The following is a 15,562-nucleotide window of genomic DNA, read 5'->3' on the forward strand; positions in this document are numbered from 1 at the left end:
GCAAAGTATGGGGGGGGGGGGGGGGACCTTGTGGTTTTCTGCTGCCCCTGAATTCTTGAATAGTTGTTCTTGAGGTTAAACAGGCCAACACAACAAAGCAATTATTCAACATGAATATAGTGTGTATTCTATCTAATTATATTTTCAGAATGATTGCTTTAAACCAGCTTGGGCAAGGAGGAGAATGATATGACAGATGAGATTTAGTACTTGGTGTCCTAAACTTATCGGACAAGAAAATGTCACTATATTCAGGATTTTTCTTTTTTTCAGTGGAATTCAATGTACTTTCTTCAGAAGGATAAAGGGAAATTCAAGGCAGTCATTTTCTGCTGCTCAAATTACTATTTAGTAATCAAAGGAATGAAAATTATTCTCTTATGTGAGTCTCTGACATTGCTTTTAGAATCTTGAAATAATGATAGTAATAATAATAATGAAAAGAAAAGAAACCATCCATCTGCATGATTGTGTTTGTCTGCCCATATTATTGACTAGTGAAGAAGCGGCACCTCCAGAGATCTAAGTTATCATAATATCACCAAATTTATGTAGTTTTCGCAAATTAACAACATAAAAGTCAAAGATTGAAAGTTAATTTGTATATCTTGTTGCAGATAGTTCCAAATATATATAAAGGAAATTGTAGTTTAAATGTAGTAGGACTTGAGTCGAGTCCTTATTGTTTTTGATGTGAGATTTTCCTCATACAGGAGCTAAGAAAACAGTAGTGATCGTTTGACGCTTACAGCTATTTTTTTCTTAGTTGTGATTTAGAATTTTCCTTATGTCTCCAAGGGAGCAATGAAGCCAGACATATTTAAGAGTTGTTTGCCATATTTTGACAATCTCTTGCTGTTTGCAACAGCCTTCTGTACTCCTCTCTGCAGTCTTTACCACTCCACCTACCAAACTTCCATTAGTTTTTGTGCCTTTGATATAAAACTTTTCCCACAGTGTATATCTGTGGGTTTGTTGTTAGCATTGTGTGGTCATAGGGACAGTTGTCAAATGTAGAAATGAAATTTGTAACTCATTTTTCTGCATTAAATGTACTCTAGAGACTTCTCAAGCATTGGATTAGAATGCACAGTCACACTGAGAACATGCTCCTTATGTGATTAGAGGAAGTTTAAGCTGAACAGCAAGTACGCTACTTGCAGTATTCTGATTGCAGCCCTACAAGTTTATGGACTAAAGCTTTCAGTAAGGGCCCTTCCAACACACAGTTTACATGAGATATGTACATGTAAGTTCACATGTATGTACTTGACAAGGTAGCCTTGCAGTGTTAGAGCATATCAGTTGTTTTTTTAAACCTTCGACTATTTGAATGCTAGGAAGTTTTCTAACATGGACTCGTAAATGTCGTCCTTGTCAACTCTTCAAAGTGTAAGATGGGAGGCCATGGTAAGAGTATTGACTGACATTCAAACTTACTGTCTGTTATAGTTTGATAATAACATCATGTTTACTGAGACCCTTCTAAACTTGTTATGTAACTTACCCCCAAAACCAGCAACACCCGTCCATATATCATTTTGTCCTGATTTACTTTTTGTTAGTGTGTCATGAACCAATTTTAAGTACAGTGTATGTATGCCTTGATTTAAGTCTGACTCGTGCAAAGGATATGTTTTGATACAGTATGTAATTAATTTGTGTGAAGCCAACGCCATAGTCATGTGACCAAAAAGACTACACTGTATTTTCAGATGAGTTTCAAATATTTTCATTATCTGGCCATGCGGCCTGGGTACAGGGTTATAGATCAAGCTTTTAGGATATAATAGATGCTTCCTGGTGCTATCTCAGCCTTATTTCTGAACATACTAATATGACAAAATTAAAGTTTTTTAGGGGGGAGATAGGTTTTAAGCAGGAGTAATTCAGGCTTACATGGGGGAGCTTGAGATCTTCTGCCAGGAGATTTGAACATTTTGAATGTTTCTTTCCTTGGGTGTATTGCCCTGTTTAGTGTCTGTAACCTCTTCTCTCAGTTTGGTATGAGGCTGCTGAAAAGCAAATGAATGAGATAAGGATTGCAAGACACCTATTGATTCAGAGTTTTTATACCCCCCTCATACACAAAGTGTATGAGGGGGTATATAGGAATTTAATAGCATGTGTGTGTATGAGGGGGTATATAGGAATTTAATAGCATGTGGTTGGTCGGGCGGTCCGTCGCAAATCTTGAGTCACAAAGTCCTTCTACAAAAAAAAGCACATCAATTTAGTTTGCTTGACTGAGCAATGAGGCAAGTCCTCTTGTAGCCTTGGATGCCCTAGTCAAATCTGAGTGTTGTTTATAGAACCCTGATGTGATGGGTGTCTGATGTCAATTTTCACATTTGACATAAGTAACAAATTGCACCATTCATTCCTATTCCACAGTGATGTGTGTGTGTGTGCGTGTGTGTGCATTTATGATATCGATGTTTAATCATATCAAAGCTGTAGTTGTCAAGTTATGCAATCTATTGTGCTGAGGTGGGCATGTACAGAATGTCATAATGAAAACACACAATAATATTGTCTGCAATTAAAGGTAAAATGGACTACCTGGGTAATGACTAGTGAGGCCATCGGGTGTGAACTTGGCATGAAGTGCATTCACTCTAATACAGAGCGAGAAGCCACACTGCCAGGTGGTATGTTTTTAGGAGTCTTTAATCAGCTCATTCCCTTCTGAGTTTTACTCTTAAAGTACACTTCACACATCAGTGTTCTTTATCAGATTGTTGTGCATTCATACTAGAAGAGGAGAAATCAATGTGTGTGTTGTATTCCTTTGACTACTTGTTATTGCTAATCTTTATTGGTGGGCCCAGCTAATTTACCTTGTTATATCTGATCTTTGTACAGTTGAACCTCTCTTATCCGGCCTCCCTTTATCCGGATCTCTCTATTATACGGACGCAATCTCTCCGTGATTTTTTTTTAAATGATTGCAGGAGGAAAGGGGGATTCCCAACTCCTTGAGAACTCCTACACAAACACACATGAATTGCATATACTTGATACATTTCTTAATAATTATTTAGGTAAATCATCCCAAGAATTTATAAAAGAAAATGATTTCATTCTTGTAAACACGAACCTCTATTTTGGGGTCTGTTACTGAGTGTAACAATGAAAAGGTTGCAGTATACACATTACTACATGTGGTACTACAATGGGCTACATCAGTACATGTGTATGTATATGTACATGTATAAAGCATTGAGTCTCTCGTATCCGGCCAAATCCCTTATCCGGATAAGCCCCGGTCCCGACTTGTCCGGATACGAGAGGTTCAACTGTATTTGTACACTTGCAACACACCCAGAAATTTACACTGAATGAACAAGCTCCCCTATGAAAGGCTAGAACAGGAAAACAGAAGATGCGATAGAAAAATGCCCAGGTATTCACACACATACAAAGTGTGTTACATTGTATTTTCAATAGTTGTCCAATGTCATAGATTTGATTATAACTGTAGTCCAGACCGAATCTTCATTTTGTTAAGTTCTTGCCCACTAAAAGCTGATCAGAGCTAAGATAATTCAGAGCACACATTGTTGTATGTGAGGCTCGTCAATGGAGGTACCAGGCAGTGATTATGCAGACAGGTATAGAGAGTGGTTCAATGGTAGTTTGCTGGCCTAGTTTTGACACAGTGACAGAGCATACCCGTAATTTTGTCCACTGTTTGGTTTGGGACCAAAACTTGTCCTCATTCTATCTGTACAAATTCGTCTTTGTTTTTCTTTGTATCCCCTTGAATTTGTCTTGCAGTAAATGAATTGTCGATTCCTTTAGGTAAACACATAAATGTTTGTTGGGACCCAAATTACCTTGTACAATGTACATGTAGGCTGATTTTCATTGTATCCAACCTTGCTACAAAGGGACTTCCCTGTAGAAGACTTTTCTTGATGTACACCTCTATGCATAAAATTTAGAAAACAGCTTGGAGTCACTGAATATCATTCACACCTAGCTTTCAAATCATTTGCGTTCATTGCTTGTTCATCCTGGCAAGGAATTCCATCACCTGTCTGCTCTTCAAAATCTGGCAGTGAACAATTCAAAAACATGTTTGAGAATCCGGAGTGTTACAAATCTTTTAATTACAGTGCTTCAGGGACTCTGATGAAGGTGATGTGATGTTGTAAGGGTATTTGTAAAATTCATGTATTGTGATAACTGATAACAGATGAAAACATTGTGGTGTTAGCAGGATAGACAAACTTTACAATCATTTTGTTAGTGCAGTGATATAAACTTCCAGTAGCCTTTGAGATTGTAAACAGTAGATACATTATGACATAACAGTTTGTAACCTGGTTTGCATTCTAGTACTCCGTAGCTTATGCAGCATGGTAACATTGAACTGCAGCAAGCTATAAACCACATCACAAAGTGGTCATTCAATTCATGCTTTATGGCTGGCCCAGTGTGGCGAGGTAGAACACTGCTCTAATATATAGCATGAATGCACCCATTGTAAGTTTGAAGTTCAATCAGCACTGCGCTAATTTCATATAACGGGTATTACATACTTTATTTACGCATCTTAGCCATACATTTCTGTGGCCTGCTTTTATCAAATTTGGAAATGAGGAAAGCAGTTTTACAAGGTATGGTAAGAAATTGATGTACAGTGTACTTCATCATGGCATCTGTAGCTGAAAGTAATAGCATGGACCATATAAAGTCTTTTCTAGTAACAGGTGTATGTGTGCTCTTACTGAAAGACACATTACCAAAGAAACAAAAACCCATTTTTTAAGAACACGGCTACTGCAGTCTGCAGCATCAAATCAAACATGGTTAAAATTCAATTAACATGTTTGTGTTTACAAATTATTAACCCGTTGAGGACGAGTCCCGAGTATACTCGGGCAAGCGTCTACGGGAAATAGTGTTGCAGCAAAATCAAACCGTCCTCAACGGGTTAACAAAGCTTGGGGCAGCATTGCCCGTCACATGCTGGGTGATATTTGGTGACTGAATCAGCTCATATATGTACATGTATTTCTTTGTGAAATGTGGTTGGGGTTGTTTTACAAAGTGTCCTATACAACCATTTCACTTGTGTGTGGAATATATTCTGCTGTACTTGTCCTGATAGCAATAAAAAAATATATAGATATTGATTTCTGTGTGAATTGCTATACATGTACAAGTCTAGTACAATGCAATGTACACATGTACTTCCAAAAACTGCAGACAACAATGTGTTACATGTACACAAGCAATACAAGAGAATGACAGCACAGTTCAGATTTAAACACAAACACACACACACACACAAACACATGACTTTTTGAGAGCTGTAGCTGCACTGCATACATTATATATCAGATACAGTGATTGATTATGTGCTTGTTTATAACTGATTGAGAAATAGTAGAACGACAAAAATACAGAAATAGAATAAGCACGTCCCATTCCATCATTTTCACAAAAGTAGAAATTCAAGAAAATTGTCTGGATTACAGACCTTCCCCATTGTAGGAACCTGTACACCTGTACATTGTACATGTACAACCTATAATGTATGTACCTGGTACTGAGTACAGTATACACATCCTACCAGCAAACCAAGTTATGTATGTGATGTATTCTTTTATCAATCGTTGACAATTACTCATGAGAGCTCTGCCAATAACACCCATATGGTAGGAACTGCAAGGATGATTGGATTTACTGTGCCAATGAAATGGCTGATACAACTCGTACATCTCCATGATTTTTTGCTCCAATAGGAAGGCAAGACCCAGAGAAAGTTCTCTGCCAGAAAGCAGATGATGTCACACTTTCACATCTGTAGCTGGTAAAACACCAGAGATGTAGGTATACATTGTACAAATAACACTTGTAACGAGCTTTATCTGCAAGTGAATGAAAAAAGGCCAAATTCACATTCATTGCAATAAGTGTATCCTCTCACACAGTGCAATAGTGTTGTACATGTATCGCCTATTAAGTCAATTTTTTTTTTTTTTTTTTTGGGGGGGGGGGGGGTCAGTCTCATGAAGATCCAGCTTAACGGAGTTAGATGTAATGAAGCTGATAATGTATCATTTACCACCATGTCACATACTTGCAGGGGGAAAAATGTGAAAAAGAGACAATTATATACACACGATGACAAACACCTTCAAGGCCAATAATGAGAAGTGTGAAAACGAAGTATTGAGACATTGTAGCAAGAATAAGAGTCGTACAATCTGATTTTAATCTGAATTGCTTTGTGTTGTAATTTCAAATAAAAGTGCAAGTACATGAAAATACATGGTACGTATTTCAAAAGCCAGAAACCTGGGGGTGTTTCATCGACGTTTGTCAGCGCTGACAACTTGAATCACCATAGTAACAGTCAGTGACCAGAGCATCTCAGCCAATCAAAACCGAGGATTTTGCTGAAATTGTCAGCGCTGACAAACGTTGATGAAACACCCCCTGGACATGATTTTACAGCTTTTCAGTATCTCAACCAAACAAAAGGTACAACTGTCATAGGGAAAGGTGATTGAAAAAAAAAGTGCAGTAGATCGACTGATAGGGAGAATGTCCCTCAATACAAGTACTCGCCAAGGTGTTCATGTACATAACTAACCTAAAACATGACAGTGACATGCAACAAGTATATTTCATGCTGTGTGATACAAATTTATCAAAATTATTGTCTGTAATGAATTACATGTACTCTGCTTTTGGGTTTGTTTCTCTTTCATTAGAGTGTTTCCCTATGGTACCTTTTGGTGCTACGATTTGTCTGGTTTGGATGGTCAAAGTTTAAAAATTAATGTTGCCGTAATATTGTACAATTTGTTGGAAAATATGTGATCAAATTGCATTTACAATGCCATGTAGCTCCATTTATTAGGTATCACAGCTTAAGTTTAGAGACATGAAGTCCAGTAATTACACATTTTCCCCTCTCATACATCCCATCAACAAAGTCTCTGCCACCTACCCACATACCAAAATATATGAACTATATTATTTACACTATATTACACACAATAAACATGTTAATATGTGACTAGATTTCACAATTTGCCAGATACATAGTAATGACAAGATACAGGTACGTATGAATAAATAATAGTTAGTTTCTTCCTTAATATTCGGGAAATTTCAAAATTTTAAAGTGTTTCAAGTCCTTTGCTTAGAGTGTGTCAATACAATTGTACTGGAAAGCATGATATCACATGATTACTGTTATCTACACACACTGTATTAGTCCTCTTCTCTGGCTCCATTTAGTCTTCCTTCTCCCATTGTGACTCATAAACAGAATATACAGTGTATCATTTTAATCTAGTCTATTCAGCAGATACCTTGATGTGTGTTGCATCAAACAAATACATTGTACTTACACATGGTAGTGTGTGGGTAATGTAGATGGTGAGTGGCAATAAAGAGGCTTTTTATAATAAAATGTCTTTCCCTTGGAAGAAGTCAGGTTTGTTTGTTCATTTGGTTTGTTTGTTTATTTGTTTTTTTGCTGTTTTTAAACCAATGCATTTTTCAAGGTAAAGCTTGTACATGATATGCAAGACAACACCAATGAAGGGATTATTCCATTTGATACATATACATGTAGGTACCATTGGCGGATCCAGAGGGGGGCGCACCGGGTGCGTTCCCCCTCTTTATTTTTGGTTAAAACAAAAGAAATAAAAAGAAAAAAATTGGGGGGGGGGGGCTCATGCGCCCACCTTTAATTTTGTAGGTGGCCACTATAGGCAGGAGGCCGCTTAGACAAGTTTGACTGTATCATAGTACATTGTATGGTGTTACCAGTGAGTTTTCCTTAGCCTTAAGATTTATAATCTTTTTCCAATAACACAGATTGTAGGCTTGATAATGACTAGACAGAAAGATCCGTCTGTCTGGAGGAGTCTTTCTTTTTTAACGTAATCGCTCTCCTCCATATAGGAGGAGATCCGTGAAGCCAGACGCAGTCTCCGCGGAACATATATCCCTGATGACCAGATACAGACCGATCTTTCGGTCAAGATAATGACTCGCTATTAATGTAAATACACTTGTACAATTAGATGTATACAGTGCACTCCCGTTACAACGAACACGGTTATAACGAAATTTCGTTACAACGAAGTAAATCTTCTGGTCCCAAAATTATCACCATTAAAGTCTATGGTGCAAAATTCGCTTGTAACGAACACGGTTATAGCGAAATTTCCGTTATAACGAAGTCTTTTCCGGGCGCCACAGACAAAAAAAAAACAAAAGAAATGTGCTCCGTTACAACGAAATGCAAATTGCTTTCGAAAATACGTAGCGGAACAAGCATATAGCGTCTCTGCATGGGTGAACGCTTCACACCACTGTGTGTTCGCTCCTTGTGTCACGCACAGTTTCTGAGGGGAACTTGCGTTTATTATTGTAATACAGTTATCCCATCACACTTCAGATAGCTTTCCAGTGTATGATGAGTATTCAGCAAACAGAATATGATATATATACGTGGTTTCCTTGTTTTTGTTATATATTGTATTTGTTCGGTTATAACAAAATTTCGTTATAACGAAAGAAAATTGCCAGTACCGAGCATTTCGTTATAACGGGAGTGCACTGTACATACATAGTAAGGGTTCTTTATGTATATCATACACTATTGCTCTCCAATTTAGACAAACACACAAAATATGAGTGCTGTACATGCATTTCCATTCTTGGTTATCTGAAAGTAATTGAACTTCTGTCATCATGAGTTCTGCCAATAAATTATGCACAACCACATGTGGTAGAGAAAGGCATCTTTGAAGACAGAAAAATATGCAGATTACATTGTACATGTAATTCATGATTGGTAATTTGCCAAAAATTACATTGTTATAAATATACTCTCAAGATCAAGGAAATTACTCCATGCTCATGATTATACAATTGTAACCTCTATCTACAAAATACAATCTTGTACACACGTACATGTATTTCCAAATTAGAATGATGATAGAAGAAAAATGGAATTTGAATTGTACAACTGTATGTGACATCAATCCTGATGTGAATTAGCCTAGACAACTTTTCTCAGTTTGTTGCCAGGATACTGCATACGCCATATATTTCGCGAGTCGAAATTTTCACGAATCGGGAATTCCCGACGATTTCGCAAGTGGTTAAATTCGCGATCGTGGAGTCTTGTACTGAACGGAGAAATGTACATGCGTACGTCACATCCACATGGGATAAGAGTCAATATTATCGCGTGTCTTTAATTTCGCAAATAGCACGTGACTTACATAATTCGCGAAAATAAAAACCTCGCGAAACATTCAGCATGTACAGTAAACCAAGAGCCAACTTTACGATCAGTCTTCCATGATATGAAGAAAAAGATTGACACAGAAGAGTTGACATTTGTAGGCAACCATCTCCTGAGGCTGTTCATCTAGCGTGAAATGGATCGTCTGTCCGAGTCGGGAATACTTGATTCATACTCTTCCCTCATCTTGCGGAAGTCATTGACGAAGTTGTATTGCTAGAAAAACATGAGATAGAAAGGAAGCACATGAAATGAAATGATGTATAAATATATTAGACGATACTGTACATTGGGCTGCCATTATAATGAAGCCCTCGGGACCAGTTGTTTTCTTTCATTACATCAAAATTTTGTTACAACCAAACAAATTAACAATAAAAAACACAGAGTCGACAATGTTGCGGCCTGATTTTTACTTCATTGTAAACAGGAATTTCGATATAACTGTGTTCATTATAACAGGAATGCACTGTTTAACACTTCAGTACACTGAACACTATATCTCCATCTATTGATGGTGATAATAACCAGGATAAATATTAAACGTTCACCACCACCACCAAAAAAAAAACAACAACAACCCCAAAACAACATGAAATGTTTCTTTTTTGATTAGTTCAATTTAATTTCATAAAGAAAATACAATTCCCTATTTCTCATTCACATGACATGACAAATTCTACAAAGAAGTTTACCAACTTTTGATCGGCAAGAGGCAATTTAATTGTGGTCTAGAATACACACACCTTTGTGGACCCAACGTCCAACATGCCCAAAGGTGTCTTTGAGTGTCTATGTTAAATTCAAATGAATATGAGCATGTCAACTACTTTCATGACATTCCTTTGCTCCAAGGATGACACTTTCATTGCATTGCATTTGGTGTTGTCCTGAATATGTTTCATTATGAATTAGTTGTGAAAATAAATTTGTGACTGAAATGTTAACTGCAGTTATGCTTATGTCATAATGTAAGTGTCTATAATTGATACACTTATCACATTTTTTTTTTACTTTCCTGCTTTTTAAATATCCCGCAGTAGAATGCACTTTACAGGACAGAAAGTCCCCTCATAACAATATTCAGGAGGAGAAACAAACTGACAAAAGAAGATGAGTGTTAAAATATTTAGATTTTATTTTTGTTAATTTAATTTGTTTTGTTCTTTTTTTGGGGTGGTGGTGGGGCAGGGAATAACCTTGTAAAGATAAGAAATAACAAATTACCACTCTTGAACGTACTTTGACAGTTTGTATGGCCCTGGAACCTTTCAGCTGTCTTATCTTTGTGATTGCATCTTTCCAGTCCATGTATTCATCCACCATCAGAAGGAGACAAGCTGCAATCAAGGCTGCCCGTCCTATCCCACCATAGCAGTGGACCAGTGTACCGCGTTCTGCAACCAAATTGAGCCGAATCTCATCCAACATCTTCAGGCAGTTCCCGGGGGAGGGCACAAGACCATCCGGGAAGGGATAATGGTGGACTGCCAGCCCTGCTGTTGTGTACTCCTGCAGGAGACGTGGTACTCGATACTTGTAGAGTTCACCTCTTGTGCAGAGCACAAATACCTCTTCAACACCTTGACTTATCAGACTACCTGATGATAAAAGAAATCAAATGATGAAACATCCTTGACATTGCATATGGTTTTATCATGAAGATTTATGTGAACAGGGCTGCCAACTCTCACGCATTGAGCATGAGACTCACTCATTTTGGTCCTTTCTCACTCTAAAACTTTATTTCATTTGCATGCATTTCTATTGATCTCACTTATTTTGACTCCTGAATTATAGCATTGGCCTATGGGAGTCTCACTCTCAACTAGTTTCCAGTGTTGGCAGCCCTGGAACAATCATGTCTTGATTTATACACTTCTGCCTCAAGAATGAATTTCACATTTACTATGTGTCTATTCAATCTCAACAATGTATGTAAAATAAACATTCGATCAACACCACAAATGTTAGCAACAGTACCAAAAATAGCTCACATGATGATGAGAAGGTCATGTGCAGACTGGTCCTGACTGAAGTAGACTTGTGAGAAACTTAATTAAGAGAGAACTTACTGACATCACTTTCGATGCTTCTCCAAGTTTCATCAAATCTGCAACCTGCAGAGGGAATGGAGAAGGTTTCACAAGATACTATGTACATGTATGCAGTGCTGTGCCTGTGTCTGTCCCTGTCTGTTTTTAAAGGGATTGTACAGTACTGGTTGAGGTGAGAATTCAGGTTTATAACATTTTTTTGGTGAGATGATAAGAAAGCTCTTATGAAATATGAAAGAGTATGTAATTTTAAGAAGGATTCAATGTTTATGTGATGAGGTCTTGAAATGGCTGAGATATCCAAAAAAGCGATCCTAATAAAATTGACAGGCCACAACTTTTACATACGGTATTAGGATCTCTTTGTTTTACCTTGTTTTTAGATATCTCAGTCATTTCAAAACTGATTTTCATCAAATAAACTTTTGATTACCCTTAGAATTGTATGTTCTTTAACATTTCATAGAGTGGTTTCTAAATATCTCGCAAAACGTTAAAGCTGAATCCTCACCTCAGCCAGTACTGTACAGTCCCTTTGAAGACCTGGTACCGTAGCATGAGGATTCATGGGTGGCCCATGTTTTCTTGATATATTTATTAAAATTATAAGCACCAAAATTCCAATGCAACTGATCATAAATTAAAGTCAAATAAACAGAATAGAATAAGTTTCATCACAATCTGACTTAAGTTGTACTTAAAACACTACATGGGACCTGTCATCAGTGGCTGGATTCACCTTGATTTGATTTACCACCTTGAAGTTTCATTCTACAGTTATTTTCACCAAAGAAAAAAAGAAAGCAGAGCAAACCAATCGCACCTGCAAATGCAAATAAGGGGTAATGGAATGTCTGAGTGTGTGTGTGTGTGTGTGTGTGTGGGGGGGGGGGTCAATAAGATAGGACAATGATGTCATCACCTTACAAAGCTCTCATTGACATGTAGGCATCCATTCTTTTTATTGACATGAAAAATTTGTTTGAAGTGTTCTTCACGTCAAATCAATGTTGCAATTAGTTACTTAACTATGATGATTTTTCGAGAAAGGGTTACAAGTGCTAAATGATTGACCACCTCACTGGAAAGAATGTGACATGACATCCTCACAGTATGTACTAAACACTATACTTGCCAAACTGCCACCAATTACCATTACTGCATAAAAGCATGTGAAACTTTTTCCAGAACATCACATAGCATTGTAATATTCTTTGTCTCATTTTTATAAAAAGTCTGCAAATAGTCTTGTCACTTATATTTTGCCATATTCCTCAGTTTACTTGAACATGGAGTGACAAGTTGCATGATCATGAAATAAGGAATCATGAAATAAGGAATGGTTAAGTGTAGAATAAAAAACAGTGTGTGCAGTGAAGCTTTGTCTTTATAAAATCAATGCACTAAAAATAGTCCTATGGGATAATGCATAATTGTCATTATGTGCATCAAAAGAAAATTAATATGTTGAAAGTAATTGTTCAAAACAACAAAATCTAAACAAATTATTAAACATCTTACCTGGCAGTCCACTGACTCCAAGTTTTTCAGATATTCCATATTCGGACAAGTCCATCCTTTGACCAAGAAATGAAAACAGTTCATAACAGTTAAAGGCATAATTCACCATTTGCAGATGAAACAAAATTCCAGCATTAGTGTTTAAAATACAGTAGTTAGAAAATGTGAGTTAGGAATAGAAACATTCACTGTAAATATCTTAATTGGTAAAATCGATGTTAAGTATTGTTAAATAAAAATGTGAACAATAGTTATAATAAAATGCTTCCAGATTAAACCATCTAAAGTTACGGTTTATTGAAAAAAAATACAGAATCCCCTTGTATATTATCTTGGTCCTTATCGCAAAAATTTATAGGATGTTTTATGGTACAACAGACCTACACATATAGATGCATTAAATGTCATATCTTGAATTTTTTTTAAATCACTGTTCCCAAAGGTAAACAGGACCTTTAAAATGGCAAAGAATCACACTTTTCACACAGAAACCCTCATGAAAATGAAATATTAATTCTTTAAGTAGTTATAAATCAATGACATAAAGAGAATACAATCCAATAGTTATGATCAAATTCACATTTTGCAATTAAACCTAAGAGGAAAAAAAAAACAGAGTGAAACAGACATTCTGACAAATGTTAGACAATATTTTAGAGAGTGATGAAATAAACACATACATGTCTATTTCTTTTATACACTGTAGTTTATGTTTGAAGAAGTATTTTTGCATGGCATACATGAATTAGTACAGCTCTTTTATATGTTCTGTTGTACCTGTAAGGAGATACTTTGTACATATATCTTTTTATGAGTCTGACTAAAAATTATGTTGATATGACTGTTTTGATCTCTTTTGATGACAGCAAAGGTCTCCTGATGTTTAGAAAAAATAATGATTACCTTGAGTATCACAGCCCAAAATAGAACATGGCGCCATACGACATTGTATGTACTACTCTAATCCTCGCCCAGAGTTGTGAACCAGTGTTTATTCACCAACTCACAATACAATGTACACATGTACTTGTATATTGGTTGCTGATAAACATACTGCTTCTATCATACACTTGTATCTCACCAGCTAATGTTGAATGGAGATTTGTCAATGGCTTCATTTTCATCATCTGAGGAGTCAAAACCAGAAGAAGCTCCATCTTCTCTCCTGCTTTGGTCTTTCAGCTGAAATGAAGAAAGCAGCATTTTATCATGTCTAGATGATACAATAGCAGGATAACTTTTTTTTTTCCACACATGAACATGTATTTTGACATGTTTCACCAGCTGATGCTTGTTAAACAGTAAAGTCATTAGATTTGTACTAATACATTATATTCATGTATTTAGATTTATGGCATACACAATTTTACAAACCATATCTGAAAAGTTTTTAAGTGTATAAATACAACATGATCAAAATATGTATTTGCATAATATTTTCTCTATATTCAAGAATGGTCACATACATGTGCACATAGCAGGGCTTGAAATAAATTTTTTAAAGGTGCACTTTTGGCTTGGGGCAAAGTGGCCTTGGATAACCCAAATTTAAAAGGAGCATCAAGGCCATTTGAAAGGGCAACTAATTCTGGTCAAAAGGGCACCAAGGCCTTTTTCTTTTTCTAAAAATGACAAGTAGTGCAATGTAAGGTACTGGTTCCAGAATTATATAACTAACACACACACAAGGACCTATACAGTATACCGGTATAGAATGCCTAATAAGGTCACACTAAAAGTTGTGGAGACTCGATCATCAGCCTCAACGTCTCAGAGATGTCTCCTCAGTCGCAGAGACTGAGTGTCTCTTTGGTCCCCAATTGCCAATTATAGCCGGGTCTTCGCAAGGTAGTGGAGAGATTCACTTGCAGACGATACTGAATACTAATAGTCTTTGTGACTTGGCTTTGCGTGCAGAATTCATGGGAACAATTGTTGCAGGAGCAACTGTCACAGAACCGTCACCATCACCACCTACCAGTGTACCACTACAGTGCTGGTAGTCTCCTAAAACTGCGACCAGCCCAAACGTGAAGTATTAAGCCAAAAGGAGCGCCCCGGATAGTAGTCTGCAACTTGAACCAAGCAAATGAGATACCCACTTAAACAAACACAAAGCTAGATCCAATGACGTGGTAGATAAGCAAAACATATATCTGCCAATTGCAAAAGGAACCGTTGTTCACAGTGATAGGCCCTAGCTTCTCACCCTACTACTGCCAGTAGGGTGAGAAGCTAGGGCCTAGCTAAGGTAGCTAGTTGATAGTCTAGACTTGCTAGAGTTCATGAATGATAAAAGCAACAACAACAACAGCAAGTGTTCGTCAGAAAAAAAAAGAAGAAAGAAACATGAAACAAAAAATCAACTTGCACTCCACCCACCTCTGGCATTTCTGTGGCAACCCCCATCTGTATATCTGGTACACCTTTCTTCTGATGAAAAGAAGCGAAATACGGAGTTATGTCGTGCACTACGCCACTATCTAGACAGATCAGAGCAGAGGCTGTGTTCCAGCTGGAGTGTACCTCTCTAGCTGCTTTAATATGCACGCACGCACACGAACGTATAGCTTTACACGTTTCCACTCTCACGTCTCACACGCACATGCCCACTTGATTGCTTGTTGATGCATTCAAATCGTGGGAAAATTTTGTTGTCGTAATTCATTGGACAGTGTGTAATTTGCCAGCT

General features: G+C 37.0%; 1 protein-coding gene across 1 annotated transcript; it reads right to left on the bottom strand.

The window, feature by feature from the left end:
* Window positions 1-9,394: 9,394 nt before the first annotated feature.
* Window positions 9,395-15,377, bottom strand: LOC139718009 (cyclin-dependent kinase inhibitor 3-like). The gene is made up of 6 exons (XM_071629495.1): window positions 15,253-15,377; window positions 13,952-14,052; window positions 12,871-12,926; window positions 11,368-11,412; window positions 10,535-10,893; window positions 9,395-9,508 (listed from the first exon to the last, which is right to left on the bottom strand). Exons 1-6 carry the CDS (start codon window positions 15,277-15,279, stop codon window positions 9,419-9,421), a joined length of 678 nt encoding a protein of 225 aa, XP_071485596.1. The 5' UTR covers window positions 15,280-15,377; the 3' UTR covers window positions 9,395-9,418.
* Between the last annotated feature and the right edge of the window lie 185 nt (window positions 15,378-15,562).

This window comes from Diadema antillarum, unplaced genomic scaffold (assembly GCF_040938485.1).
Source record: "Diadema antillarum isolate AM-2024a unplaced genomic scaffold, OU_Dant_1.0 scf00000087, whole genome shotgun sequence".
NCBI lineage: Eukaryota > Metazoa > Echinodermata > Echinoidea > Diadematoida > Diadematidae > Diadema > Diadema antillarum.

Excerpts from the sequence above, each read along its gene's own strand:
- LOC139718009 (XM_071629495.1), bottom strand. The coding sequence starts at position 15,279 with ATGGGGGTTGCCACAGAAATGCCAGAG. Across the intron at positions 10,894-11,367 it reads AAGCATCGAAAGTGATGTCA|GTAGTCTGATAAGTCAAGGT; the intron begins GTAAGTTCTCTC and ends TTTTATCATCAG. Across the intron at positions 9,509-10,534 it reads GGGCCATACAAACTGTCAAA|CAATACAACTTCGTCAATGA; the intron begins GTACGTTCAAGA and ends ATGTTTTTCTAG.